This window comes from Haliotis asinina, chromosome 5 (genome assembly GCF_037392515.1).
Source record: "Haliotis asinina isolate JCU_RB_2024 chromosome 5, JCU_Hal_asi_v2, whole genome shotgun sequence".
Lineage (NCBI taxonomy): Eukaryota > Metazoa > Mollusca > Gastropoda > Lepetellida > Haliotidae > Haliotis > Haliotis asinina.
This window is the reverse complement of record NC_090284.1, coordinates 66,074,970-66,090,774: the sequence shown is the minus strand read 5'-3', so window position 1 is coordinate 66,090,774 and position 15,805 is coordinate 66,074,970. Positions and strand designations below refer to the sequence as shown.

General features: G+C 38.3%; 1 protein-coding gene across 1 annotated transcript in view; it reads right to left on the bottom strand.

The window, feature by feature from the left end:
* Nucleotides 1-4,046: 4,046 nt before the first annotated feature.
* LOC137285084 (prosaposin-like) overlaps nucleotides 4,047-15,805 on the bottom strand; it is a 34,131-nt gene continuing 22,372 nt past the window's right edge. Inside the window, exons 12-19 of the mRNA XM_067817290.1 lie at nucleotides 15,547-15,650; nucleotides 14,270-14,450; nucleotides 13,081-13,196; nucleotides 11,385-11,565; nucleotides 9,445-9,596; nucleotides 9,221-9,301; nucleotides 7,878-8,006; nucleotides 4,047-6,305 (exon numbers count right to left, since the gene is read on the bottom strand). Coding sequence (XP_067673391.1) covers nucleotides 6,270-6,305; nucleotides 7,878-8,006; nucleotides 9,221-9,301; nucleotides 9,445-9,596; nucleotides 11,385-11,565; nucleotides 13,081-13,196; nucleotides 14,270-14,450; nucleotides 15,547-15,650 — 980 coding nt within the window. The 3' untranslated portion in view covers nucleotides 4,047-6,269. The remainder of the gene's footprint in view (nucleotides 6,306-7,877; nucleotides 8,007-9,220; nucleotides 9,302-9,444; nucleotides 9,597-11,384; nucleotides 11,566-13,080; nucleotides 13,197-14,269; nucleotides 14,451-15,546; nucleotides 15,651-15,805) is intronic.

The following is a 15,805-nucleotide window of genomic DNA, read 5'->3' as shown; positions in this document are numbered from 1 at the left end:
GAGTGTTCCGTTACAATGGAATCTAATATCTAATCCCCATATATGTACTATTATAATTAGATCTAATCCCCCGTATGTCAGAATTGTCCCGTTACCACGGGATCTAATAGCTATTATGTCGTAAATGTACGTTTGTATTTGGATCCAATTCCTCGTATGTCAGAAGCACCCTTGCCATGAGATGTAATATCAGATTTTAGTTTATCATGAATGTACCAATATAGTTACATCTGATCTCTCGTGTAGTATCCATGGCACTGCGCTATTCCGTCGCATGTTATGTTACTATTATAATCAGTTTTAATCTCTCGTATGTAATAATTGTAATAATACAATTAATCCTATTCCTTCGTGTATCACATATGTATTTTTAAATTAGTTGTACCATTTCGCCTGACACTCAGGGGATTGTATACTTAATAAACTCCACTCCACTCAGTGTAATCTGTGATATATTGGAGTCCTCTTCCCTGGTACTTTTATTATGTACGTTACAAATGCTACACAATAATCGTCCCTATTTCATCCCCATGTAACATAACTTGCCCAACCTCATCTTACGTCTTAAATTTAACATCATAATCAGTGATGTTTTCATCAAATGTAAACATCAGCAAGAGGTGTGCATGAACCATGCAGAATGTACGCGAATCTATCTCATTTTTATGAAAATGTACACAACACCAATGCATCAAAACAACGTATATATACTTACATCCCTGTATTGCCCTACTAAACTGACTGGCACTAAATAACATTAGTATAAACATGTTGTCGACCGATGCTTATTGGGCTATATTTACCCAGCGTTTCGATTGAAGCATTTGGTAACGTAAGCGTTGGCAGTGTGTGCCGGCCTATCAGATAATGTCTCGGTGCACGCACTCCCGGTGACAGTGGTATGTTATCTGTCGTCAAGCGGACATCCTTGCTGTTTTCATGGGTTTCCAGTGTATCTTGACCCACTCCGGGAATCGCATAACCGTAAACCATCGACTGGACGAGGCTTATATTAAATAAAATTACCACCTTATTTTTCTTCCTAAATTTCTTGCATTGCTTAAACCGTACTTATATAGAAGAAAGGAGATTTAACTTCCTTTACGTCAGTGACATTTAATTGGTTATGTGTTGCGAATGTTGTGTACTTGATCAGTACTATTAGCAGAGACAATATATATATGACAGAGACAATATACCGATGTGCTCTCTGATATTTAGTCTCTGGTGTTAGTGTTTTCACATAAAATGACATTGCGGTACACCCGTGGAAATTTTAGTTTACTTTTTGACATTCTTTAATCATGAAAACATTTGGTTTACTTCTTACTTTGATCTGGGATTTACTCAAGACGGGCGTCTATTTGCTAGTCGGTGGGGCGTGGTCAGGTTTGAGCTAAACGTGTGTGTAATGGCACGAGTTCATCTAAAACATGACTGGGAGCGACAATGGTGTAAATATAAGAACACACACGTGGTACAAGCTGTCGTGTAGGCCAACGTGATCATCATGCGACGTCTGTTGAACAGATGAGGCAATGAGGGACGCATTAGTGCCGGTCTGTGACGTGGCTTATAGCTGGATTAATGACGCAACAGTGATGAGTGGAGCTGGACAGCGGAAGAGAATGTGAAAGTTACCGAATATAATCTCTCATGCTTCCGCTCAGAGGAAATGTATCCAGTGCGTTGTGTGACAGTAAAGGGTCAAAATATTGTAGAAATGGAGAGCACGATAGCGTTGAGAGTACCGTTGAGAGGAACTAGAAAGTGAGGTCAATGGGGTACAAATGGTTTGTTGTTATGCCGCACCCTGCGATATTCCTGGTACATGACCGCGGACTCGAAACCGTCCAGTGGTTGACATCATGAGCACCGAATGTACGTACAATGAGCCAGGTTCAGCTCCATTGTCCACAGTATTATAGTTACATTGCTATGTTACAAGGGCTGTGTGAGGACATCCCAAAGTGACACAGGTTTGGAATGTTCAGAGATTATTCAGTTTACTTGTATGTGACCATGGATACATGTGCATGAAGCAGGGAATGAGTCACAGTAGTCAAGAGTGGTGTGGAAGTAACTGTTGGGGACTGGGGCTAAAGTGTAGGGGCGTAATATTGGAAGATAACGAGTGGTGGAGGAGAGTGGCAGTGGTGCCAGGTGGATCAGAGTGGAGTAAACTAGTCCTTGCCTACTGCATGTGGAGAGGTAGCTGTCTCTCCTCACTTTAGCTTGTGTCTCCTCACCTTTCCTTCACAACTGTAGAAGGATCTACACCAAAATGTTCCCTATTATAATAAAGAAGGCATCAGTCATAACATATCTTGACTTAAAAGTAAACTACCAATACAATAGGGGCAGCTGTCTTGAGGTCTTGTGCAGAGACAACTGATAACCATCCATGATCTTACTTTGACAGGCTGACACAAACAACATGACATTTACATCAACTGTCACATGTTGGACATGTGAGGGAATGATGACTTGACAGCTGACATCAGATGGGGTTCAACCAAGCAAAACCTGTTACATCACTGATGTCCATGCTCCTGACTTGCCCACTTACAGTACTACAATTAATCTAAGTCATCCTGTGGGCGTGGGACATAATAACATCCTTCCCCTAGTAAAGTAATTAGTAGACAATAGTTGTACAATCACGTGGAAAATTATGAAATGGGAAATCTTACTTGGTACACATATCACATTGTCAGTGGAGATGATGAAATTAACAAATGCATATAAAAGAATGTAGGCAATGGAGACATGGGTCAGAAACACAGACCATTAAGATCTGATATGAAAAACAAGGACACTGGTGAATAACAAAGACTTGGGAAATAATAGCTGATAGGTGTAACTGAGACATGGGGGAAAAACAATGACAAGGAAAAGAAGAGCCAAGATGAATAACAGGGAGAAAGGTGAATAACAAAGACTACAGAAATACGAGCTAATATATAAAATAGAGACATGGGGGGAAAACAAAGACAAGGAAAAGAAGAGCCAAGATGAATAACAGGGAGAAAGGTGAATAACAAAGACTACAGAAATACGAGCTAATATATAAAATAGAGACATGGGGGGAAAACAAAGACAAGGAAAAGAAGAGCCAAGATGAATAACAGGGAGAAAGGTGAATAACAAAGACTACAGAAATACGAGCTAATATATAAAATAGAGACATGGGGGGGAAAACAAAGACAAGGAAAAGAAGAGCCAAGATGAATAACAGGAAGAAAGGTGAATAACAAAGACTACAGAAATACGAGCTAATATATAAAATAGAGACATGGGGGGGAAAACAAAGACAAGGAAAAGAAGAGCCAAGATGAATAACAGGGAGAAAGGTGAATAACAAAGACTACAGAAATACGAGCTAATATATAAAATAGAGACATGGGGGGGAAAACAAAGACTAGGGAAAAAGTAGCAGAGGGGAATAACAAAGGCAAACATCTGTCACTAACAGGGAATGACACAGAAAATAAAAACCCCCGAAAAAACAAGATTTGAATGGGTAATAACAGACTAAAATACTGGTACTAACTAGTAGTGTGATGATGAATGCACAGACTGCCACTACAATGATTCGATACAAAGTTTTACATTGTTGTAAATGTATCCCAAAACATTACTTCAAATGAGCCACGATACATCAATGTTTAACTTTGAATATTACCAAATCAGGACACCTGTGAAGAGAAAAGACTGTCCTTTGTTTGAGGATTAAAATACAAACTAACTTATTTTCATTTCATAAGTAAAGTTTTCCCAGAAATTCTTGCATGAATTACTTTGTCAGACATAGCATGCTCATGCTATCAACATGAAGTTGATACCTTTCATATCACCACCCTTTTATTGGGAGTAATAGCATATTGCAGCTGAAGTATACAACACTTTGGCAGTATATTGTCATGACTAAAAAGTAGTGTCGTGACATATCTCGTATCGCAGGTTGTATGGCAATACCAGATAACCGAGTCTTGAGAAGTAGTTGGAAGTAATGCTAGCAAGTCATGGAAAACATAAGTCTCATGAAGGAATGTTTTCTTTATTGAAAAGAAAGGGAAAATATTTTGCTAAAGACTTTCAGAACTTTGATTTACTCATCATGGAATAACCTATTTGACATCTAGTCCATACATACCTGGCGTTCAGGACATCTTGTTTATTGTAAATGAACTGGACTTGTACTCTTATGGGCACCAGGTGTACTAGCTTCCACCATCAGGTGTTATAGCGTTAAAACACCATTGTTACTCACTCCAAGCTGCTTTTACAGAACTGAACCCAAACAGAAGCAATGGCTCATTCACACTAAACAAGTCATGATCCTTAAAACCAACCACAAATATCCACAAGTAATAAATAACTTAAAATATCTTTTTTTGCACCAAAATACATGCACAGGTGTAAATTTAATATGTGGAGAATACAATTTTCAAACACAGGATATTGCAATACATCCAAACATGTTTCTAGTTTATATGTTCTTAATATGGGTTATTTCAAAGGCATGTTGGAGCCTATGATGGCACATAAATGTAAATCTTTTCTCTCCAAATGCAAACTCAAAACTCAATATAAAACAATTATCTGGACAGAACAGGTAAATGTATATATGATACTATGAGAACACACCAATGCCCTCCTAAAATAGTTGGTTTGTCCACACTGTCCCTAACGAAAACAGACTTCCATCTGGACATTCATTGACAGAGTCAATATGATGGCTACAAGCTCGACTTAATAAACAGCTACACACTGGCAAATGTATTATTAGTTTGTAATTTACTTCTACAAAAAATGTAAAATATAAATCCTCCCTATCCTAAAAAGGTGTAATCGGAACCACAACAATTGTGTGCTTGGCCTTACAGAACTAAAAAACCCATCACATTTCTTCATATGACATCTATCATGCCATGGTTGTCCTTCAACATCTTTCGAGTATGGGCAAACTAACCACCTAACTAGGGCCTTAAGAATATGTACAACAGTTAAGAGTGTATGCACAGACTTAAACAATATGATATTCATATGGTGGTAAATAGCATCTGTACAATAATGGTCCATGTTTCCTGGTGATGCAAATGACAAACCCGCTGCCATTTCACCTCTGGATAATGAGACAAGGCTGTATTGTTTTCTTTATGTGATTTGTCATCTCCGGAAGTAATTCACTTCCTGCATCTTTTACAAAAATTTTCAAAACTGATGTTTTTTTCAACATAATTAATGTCTGTATTTACTGTTCCTCAGGCTGTCATGCCCATGCACTTTGTAGCCCATTAAAATAATGAACTTTAACTACAATACTCATTTTATAAAAATAGTGCAATATATACAGTTTCCCTCTGACAGGTAAGAATTGAGAACAACCTATACGTTCACTTATTCTGTTTTGCATAATTTTCACAATAGATTCTACTCGTTGCAGTTCTAGAGACATTAAACTGATATGTACATGACTTATATGAAAATAACATAGTATCAAATCAATGCACCAAACACACCACAAGGACCAATGTATAATTTCATAACAATACAGCTGGAAAAATGTTAAATTACTGAATACAGTAAAATACAAAGTGACTTTATTTTCAAAATATATACAAACCGAAACATAATTCTACTATTTTCCACTCTTGTAACAAAAAAACCTTTTAAACTTAACTTAATAAAAAAAACCTCACAAATCTTCAAAACACAATCAGCATGACATTTTGGAATGGGAAACGCTACAATTTTTCAAAACAAACCTGGAATTATATCAAAATCAAATTTCCATGAAAACATACCCTCATGTTAAGATTCCACTCTTGTAAAGAACTAAATTTTATAAAGTATACCGACAATGTAAACAAGGAAAGTTCATGTCCGTGATCACCTAAAAGTATGTCCTTACAACTATATCTCAGCTGAACAGTGTTGAGACTAATAATACAAAGCAAAATCTAGCACTCAATGCAAATAAAAGTAAGTATCTTGTAATCTGAAGGATTTGATACCTTCCACTGGTTCTAGGAAACACAATGATACAAGGAAACATCTAGCATGTAACACAAAATACGTATGTATCTAAGGATCTAATAATCTCCTTGATTTATCCACTTTCCATGGGTTCTTGGAACACAACAGTAAATTGCATCCATTAGCTGGCAATGGTTAGTTTAATACAAAATATCCAATTGTTGAAGTGAGTAAAATTTTCTGAGCTTGAATTTCTCTTTCCTTGTGTTCCTGCTCCTGGCTCAAGTCTAGTTCCAGACATGTTTCTGGCAGTGTTCCATGGCCTGAAACACAATGAAGGGTGAGGGAGGGAGTGCATGAGTAAATGAGTTTTGTTTAATGCAGTTTCATAGAGTATTAATGCCATATCAAAACATGTCGGTGTGACTTGGCTGAAAGACCATATCTTATGCTATGATACATAGAGTGAAACTTAAGAGCACATGTCCGGTGCTGACAGAGGCCTAATGAGGGTAAACAGGATTCCTAGGTCTCTGGCACACCTAGGGGAGTAAGCTCTGGGTGAATTTAAATTTATGCCCCAGTCACCAATATTTCAGCTATATGGAAGCAATTTGTAAATAACCAAGTCTGGACCTGACAACCCATTGATCAACGACATGAGCATCGATCTATGCAAATGGGATATGATGAGATGTGTCAACCGAGACAGCCAGGCTGACCACCAAATCCTGTTGGTCACCTGTTACGACAAGCAAGGGTTACTGCAGATCACTTCTAGCATGGATCTTCAAGGATCAATGTAACTGTGCACATTAAATTTTGTCAACAAGGACAATTGGTAACCACACTACTCCAGGCCTACAGTGTCTTTTGAAGACATGCAAAACCCCATAAGAAAACAAAGGCCACTACCTCTATTTTTCAATAGCGTTACCATTGACTCATGTCTCATATCACTGCATACTACGATCTAAATATTCATCTTACACCTCATCGTATACTTCTCTTACACTTCATCACGTATGACAATCCAAATCCTGTTACAGTTCATCAAATACACCAATGGTCGAAAACAGGACCATAATAATTCAAATCTCCGTATGGGAGGAGGCATTATCTAACAGCAGGATCATATGACGTTTTTGCATTCGCATCTGTCAGTCAAAGTTCACCAGTCAATCACAGAAAATTAATTATCTCTACTCTCGGACACTTACCTGGTGTTGAACAAGACATTTTGTTGACTGTGTAAGGTATGTCATTCTCATTATTTTTATACTAAACATTGTAAATTGTCTAACTTTTGTTACATTGAGTGACATGTGCCAGTGTATTCAAGGCTAACTGATCCCACGCGATGCTCCCCTCAGTGTATTCAAGGCTAATTGATCCCACGCACTGCTCACCTCAGTGTCAGATTAACATGACTAATTACTGTGTGATTAGGACTGTCAGCTGTTGATTGTGTGTTTCGGTGTCGGAACACAGAACTTCCAGAATAACAAGAGTAAATAGCATTCATTCAATTTGTTACCGACAAATGAGTCGGATAAGGCCAATTATCGGATTAAAGGAAGTCGGATTAATCAGAATTGACTGTACTCCTGTTATACTTCATCACAGACCACAATCCAAGTACTGTTACACTTCATCAAACACCACAATCCAAGTACTGCTGCAACACTTCATCACAGACCACAATTCAAGTACTGCTGCTACACTTCATCACACACAACAATCAAAGTACACCCATTACATTTCATCAAACACTACAATCCAAGTACTCTTACACTTCATCACACACAACAATTCAAGTACTCCAGTTACACTTCATCATGCACAACAATCCAAGTATTCCAGTTACACTTCAGCACAACAATCCTGGTACTTACATTGCACTGTATGGCATTATCTTTGCTGGCACACCAGAAGCTTGGTCCAAATGAGCACTTGTCCTGACCCAGCAACTTGTAGGGCTTGTCTTGGACACCCTTCTGCCCGGTTGGACACAAACTGATGGTCTGTTAGACAGAACATAAGACTTAACACAATTTCAAACAGGAATACACTGCTGACGATCACATGATTTAGCAGGCACTTACAAAAAGCTCCTGTCAGCATTGCTATTCAGGTATTTTCTGAATACAAGGGACAAAATTATTAATAAAAAGAAAAAGGAAAATAAAACATAACCATAAATCTAAAAGTGCTAAATGAAGAAGTGCTTGCCACAAATATGGCAATGTCCCCCAACGCTAAAGAACAATGAAAATAAGATCAAGGTCAGCAAAACTCCAAATTTTGTAGCCAAATTTGAAGATATTCCGTACAATACTTCATGAGATCAAGAATCTAAACAGTGGTCAAAGTGTCGTGGTGACCTAGAAAATGAGGTCAAGGTCACCAAAACTGACTGGTGTCTGCGTAAGCTATCACCAAATTTAAAGTATTGGGTAGAATAGTTAACGAGATATTTTGTTCACAAAAATATGTGCGGAGGAACAGACGCCACTGAATACACCGTCCCCTGCTCCGCGTTGCAGCGGGGAACAACTAATAAGCTATTGCAGGCCATGTTCACAATACAGTTTAAACACATCAAGTTTACACCGTGAGAATGGCCACAAAAATTTTCAACTTTCAGTTTACAACTACAAAGGTTATACAAAAGAAAATATAACACATTTTGAACAAAACTACCAATTCCAAACACACTTTGCTGTACAACGTTTCTTTCAGGAATGGACACAACAGAATTTCATGTTGTGGCTATGTTACGTCCTTTGTTCTGTGACTTCTTAGAGCTAAGGAACAAGTATTTTGTGAGAATCTGAGTGCATGGTCCCAAGTCTAGTTAATTTATCGTACCATGAAACATTTACCAGTTTATATAGAATAAAATTAAATGAATCCAGCAGAAAACATTTACACTACTCCAAAACAATTCAGGATATTCTTCCAGATCACTATAGGTAATATGTTCTGCCATGAAACTAGTTATATGAGAGTACTGTCCTTGAAGACAGTCATCCATTTGTGGATGTGGTCTATATTTTTTGGCTTACTGAAACCTACCATCAAAATACATTGCCTCGCCAAATGACATCACTTGCAATCTATTCCACAATAGGACATGTTGCACTAGATAGATTTTTTGTCAAACTTTATAAAAATCTCATTGGACATGATAAAAAGAGTAATAAACATGTTGTTACTAGTTATCAGATAATCTCACCTGGCAGATTTGCCTGGGGTCAATGTCGCTGGCAAGAAGGTCAAGGACAAGTGGTGCATACTGGTTAACAAAGGCCAAACACTGGAAAAAGACATAAAAAGTAAAATAGGACATATGAAGACCCTGTAACTAAAAAAATTCTCCCTCGGGAGTTTCAAGTTCTTAAGAGCACAACGGTGGACGCTAGAATACATTAACACAGTTTGTATGTTGCAAGCACACACCTGATTTGTCATCTGAGCTGACAGAAAATTGCAAACTTTGTCCAAGACCATCTCGACATCCTGCACAGTGGCATTCTCCTTCAGTAGTGCATCAGCGTAGTTCATCACGGTCACACACAGGTCACAGATTTCATCATTCACCTTCAGGGGCACTGAAATACAGAGATTCCATTACTGTTGGTGTTCAGCAATATTCCAGCACACATATGAATAATCCAGTTTCATGAAATCACACTATCACTCCTGATCATCAGATCATACCATCACTCCTGATCATCAGATCATACCATCACTCCTGATCATCAGATCATACCATCACTCCTGATCATCAGATCATACCATCACTCCTGATCATCAGATCATACCATCACTCCTGATCATCAGATCATACCATCACTCTTGATCATCAGATCATACTATCACTCCTGATCATCAGATCATGCCATCAAGCATGATCATCAGATCATATTATCACCTGATCACCAGATCATTCATCACGCCTGATCATCAGATCATACTGCTAAGTCTAATGATGAAATCATACCCCCAAAAATGATTATCAAATCTATATTAGTATTTTCCAATTCTCTGCCAATGTATGTTGCAAGTACACATCCAGTTCTCTGTACATACAAATTCGACATGATGGATAAAATGGTAGTTGGATGCCTTTACAACTGACATTATTTGATGAATACAAGCAGTTGATACCATCTGGTGTCAGTGTAAAACTTGCATTGTTACTGACTGTACAAGAGGACTGAACTATGGGCTTCAAAGTAAGGGCATTCGAAACTACGTGCCTATGATTAAATATGTGAGTGTTAGATCCCTGATAATTTGGTGTACAAATAACAGACAGACACTGCAGTCATTTTGGAAACCTGTCTCATACATTACACTGAGCAACACATCACAACATTTGAGTTTTGGATAACCAAGTCTGTTGTCTTGTGGACAATGGCTGCCCAGGAAGGTTCAATCTCTGGCCAAATCAGGCCAAAGACAAAGCACTTGGTATCAAGCCCGGTTCACAGATGGGGAATAGGTTCACTTTGTCTTGAGTGTGGGATGTTACATTGAGACATGGTATCACAGTAGACTATTAAACCATCATACGTTCAAATACACACATCCATGGGAGTCACTATGTAAGCGCAATATTCTAGAATGTGATGCTCTACACCTTCCCACAATGATTTTTTGTCTACTGGGGGTTTTGTATCAAGTAACAAAGATGCATTACACGTATGTCAAGACATTTTTATTAGAATAGGTTTACAGTGTCTTGAGTGTGGGTGTTAAATTGAGACATGGCATCACAGTAGCATAGGTTCACACACACACACATCCACTGGGGTCACTATGTATGTGCAGAATTCCAGAATGCGATATTAAGCAGCACTTGAGGTACATTCCAAAGGTTGTGTCAGACACAATATCTCCCTGGTCATATAACCTAACAACCAGAGCAGTGGGGTAGCCCCATAGTTGAAGCATTTGCTCATCTCGCCAAAGACCTGGGTTCAATTCACAACATGGGCACAACGAGTGGAGCCCATTTTTGGTGACTTCCACCATGTTAGTGCTTGAATTTTGCAAAAAGCAGCAAAAAGGTAAACACACTCACTTACGCACAGACCAACGATCTTTATTGTAGTAAACCTAAATCATACCTATGTTTTCACAGCAATCAAAATGACCAGGACACAACTTTTGTTTCCTTTTCAGTAGAAACAAAGAAATGAATTTAAAAGGTACATATTTCCAGTGAATATATGTACATTCAAGTTTCACGCTGACTCAAATGCTTCAAATAAATGAGCTACAATGTCTTATGACGTTCAACACTGGAATGCAATGATGGAGAAACTGGAAGCAGCAATGTACATCATGTACTTACGAATGATTTGAACAATGTCTAGAATGGCATAACGCACCTATTTTGTTTCTTGTCTGTGAGCAAAGACCAAGGGCTCTGCAAACCACACTTGCGTCAAGCTCTTGGACAAGAAGCTGAATGACGGCAGGGCCATACGTATTGACAAAGTCAGTGCACTCCTGTGAAACAGAACCTGGCAAGAGGCTACAGACTTTGTCAAGAGCGGCCTCTACTGCAGCCTGGAGGACACAAAAATCTCATTAGGAGGGGAACAATAATTTCATCAGACGGCACATTAATTAAATGAGAAAAGGCACAGAAACCTCATAGGAAAGGGCACAATAATTAAATCAGAAAGGGACCCAATAATCACACAAATATAGATGCAGATAACAGAGTATGTATAGATTCAAAACAAGAGTCATCAGAAGATGACATATCCCCCCACCCCCAACATGTTTGAAAGGACAACTCATCTGACAGTTACTCATTGTTTTTTTAGACTAAGTTTGAATTGTTTCCATGGAATTCATGGAAATTATAAATGCCATATATCTGTAATCAGCAAAGTCACAATATCAACATCTGTCTCATATATCTGCCAAGATCTGTTGAAAGATATGAAACGGTTTTCGAGTTTTGCTTTGGGAATGAAGCCCATCCCTCCATTTTGAGACTAAGTCCGAAACGTTTCCATGGAAACCAAGAAAATAATAAATTACAAAAACCTTTAAAAACCAAAAGGCACCACTTTGGGGTCTGCCACACATATCTGTCAAGTTTTACTGACAGATATTAAGACGTTTTTGAGTTCTGCTCCAGAAATGAAACACTCCTCTCACTTTTCAGACTTGGTCCAAAATGTTTCCATGGAAATCGAGAAAATAATAAATCACAAGATGCTGCACATAGCAAAAGGCACCACTATAGTTTCAAATTGATATATCTACCAAGTTTTGCAGAAAAATATTGAACGTTTTTGAGTTATGCTCCGGAAACAAAACACACCTCTCACTTTTGAGGCTATGTCTGTACTGTTTCCATGGAAACCGAGAAAATTATAAATCACAAAAACTTGTAGATAGCAAAAGGCACCACTTTAGGTTCTGATTGATATATCTACCAAGTTTTGCAGAAAAATATTGAACGTTTTTTTAATTCTTCTCCGGAAACGAAGCCAACCCAACCATAAGACTAACGCCAAAATGTTCCATGGAAAAACAAAAAAAAATTATAAATGCCAAAAATCTGTAAATTGAAAAAGGCACAACCATAGGCTGAGACTACTATATCTATCAAGTTTTGGTCAAAAAATATTGAACGGTTTCTGAGTTATGCTCCAGAAACAACATGATTACGGACGGACGGACGGACAGACGAGGCATCGACTATATCCCTATATATATATATTACATGCCAGGGGAACAAAAATCTAGAGAGAGATATGAGGATAATCATTTTCATGCTAAGTTTGAAGTATGCTGATCTTTTAAATGTTGAACGTTGACTTTTCTGACATCTTACTCTTCATCTTCACTGCAATTGTTTTTGTCTCAGTGTATATCTTTTTAGCATAAACTTCTTTAACTGTACTGATACTTTGCCGACATTAATCAAGCTAAAAAGGTATAGTGATCAACACATATCATGAGATATGATGATAACCCTGTGTTAAAGTTCAGTGAAAAGTCCAGAAGATTTTACTACCCGAGGTACATACCGCATATTATAAAAACCGTAGTGTTTCTACTCACCTGTGTTTTGTTGTCACCAAGGAGAGTGTCCACTTCACGCATGACAAACTCGCATATTATACACTCCGGGCTTGCAGATACCTCCGTCTTTGGTGTGAATGACAGACTCTTTGAGACTGAAATGATGCACATATATCTCAGGCAATGGTCAATTAGATTTCATGAATTATCAACAATGAATATGGGAGTGATTCAGTTTGGTTTAATCAGTGTATGAAATAAGGCCCATTTGACCACCTGTGAGGGTCCAGATTTCTGAAGGAAGGTCTAAATTTACAGCCAACCAGCCCAATGGTCTGGTAAAAAATTTCGATGTTCCATACATCTGACTAAATTCACCATATCTTCGTGACTGGTCTGGTTAAATCCATTCTGAGCTGGTAACATTTTCTAAGTTGCCAGTCATGTTTCTGGTACAGGTTGGGAATGCAATAATACACTGTGAATTTAGGCACCTTTGACAACTAGGCATCTTATGAAAGGTTCCAATCTAATGCAGACAGGCAACACCTGCAGAATTGAGTACCATACTGGTAGCACCATGTTGAAAATTGCATATTAAAGTCTGCTTGACCACTATATTGTGGTGGTGTGTTGATCTATGTGCAGAACTCGGGACAGGCAACGCTGGGTTGGCTGTATCTGGCAGCCTGACTCCTGAGAGTTTCTAGGACTTGAATCCTTTAATCACCAATCACAGCGAATCACATGTGGATGCACCTAAGGCAAGTGAGTTTGCCCACAGCTGCCTCTGTTCACCCAGCATAAAATGAGTGCCCAACAAGCAGTTTGGGCTACCCGAGGTAATAACAATCAGAGTCTAATTACAGAGTCCAGTGAGCAAATAGTCAGATGAATACCAGGTGCTAAATAAATGAATTATTATTTTTATCACACTACACCCATGAGGATCCTGGGTAAGAATAGGCCTTGAGAAACCCATGCTTGCCACAAAAAGGAGACAATGCTTGTCATAACAGGGGACTAACAGGATTGGGTGGTCAGACTCGCTGACTTGGTTGACATACATGTCATCGTTTCCCCATAGTATAGATCGACGCTCCTGCTGTTGATCACTGGACTATCTGGTTCAGACTCAATTATTTATAGACCATGACCAAAGAGCTGGAATACTGCCAAGTCCACCATAAATTAAACTCACTCACTTTTTCACTGTTATCATACTAACCTTTAACACTCTTGCTGACTGTACACAGACGCAGAGTTGTGCAGACGCTTTTGGGGTCCAGTTTATTGACCAGTAAGTTGATGACAGCTGGACCATACTCCTCAACAAACTGACTGCACTCAGCACTGATGGTTGCTGGCAATAGAGAGCACACCTTCTCCAGCGCAGCTTCAACCTCCGCCTGTAATGGGAAGTTAAAATGATAAACTCTCTAGCAGAGATGGGTTATGACAATGCTACTAAAGGGCAACAGCATAAAACTAACAACAGCACCAGACATTGTAAGAAAGTATGAAAGCATATCTAAAAAAAACTCATGCCCAAAATTTTCAAAGAGCAGAAATTCATGTGAAAACAACCTCAGCAATGTCAGATTGACTGATCCATTACAAGTCTTTCCCTGTGACTATAACAGGGCAGCTCCCCAGAAATGGCTTCAGGTGAACTCTGAGCAACCACTGACGGTTGCTTGCATGAACTATTTTGTCAAAGCAGATGTCTGATTTCTAAAACAGTTTGGTTTCAATCCTGACCAAAAAACCCCCCAAAGAACACCAATATATCCTTGATAGTAGACCCTTCGGGATGTAGAAGTCTGGGAGCTCAGAAAAAATGCAATATTGATGTATCCACAGGTTTATATCAGTACTGCATCAAAATAGTCAACTAATATGTGTTTGTATTTGCCTAATCATACTCTATTTGTCTATGGGGTTCATGCCCAACCATACTATATTAGTCTGTGAAACTCGTTCCCAATCATTCTCTATTTGCCTGAGATTCAAGCCTACTCATTCTACATTAGTCTGTCGTACAGACCCAGAAGTATATATATCCAAGAAAGCCCACGCAAGTCTAGAAAATGTGGCAAGTCTAGATTTCCTTCTGAAAATGAAGAAAGTCTCAGGGCTCCATTTCATTATATTATTTTTTTTCACTATGAACGTTTTTTCAGTAAAATATGTTCATTTCAGAGACTAGCTGTTAGTCTAATTCTACATCTGCCTATGAGATTAATGCCAAATCATTCCCCATTTGTTTGAGATATTCAAGCCCAGTAATATTATACTTGTCCGTGAGATTCATGCACAATCATACTGTGTCTATCTGAGATTCATGCCCAGTCATGCTCTATTTGTATATAGCAATTATACTATACTTGCCTATTAGACTCATGCACAATGATGCCATATGTGTCTGTGAGATTCAGATATTGGACAAGCTTGTTCAGTGTCAACAAATCTGATCTTTAATGAGACTACAAATGTACTACCTACCTGTGAACTGTTGGCAGAGATGAGAGAATCCAGTGTGGTCATGACAAATTCACAGACGATACAGCCAACATCAGCACTAACTTTAGGCTTGACAGCCCTTACACCTGTCAAAGATAGATCAGACATGTTCAATCATCATATATTTTGTCAAAATATATCAACAAATGAGTGAGTCTAATTTCTATCAAAAACTAACTATGTGCACCTGGAAATCTTCTTATTCCCCAAATATGTACAGTTTTAATATGTACATAAATAT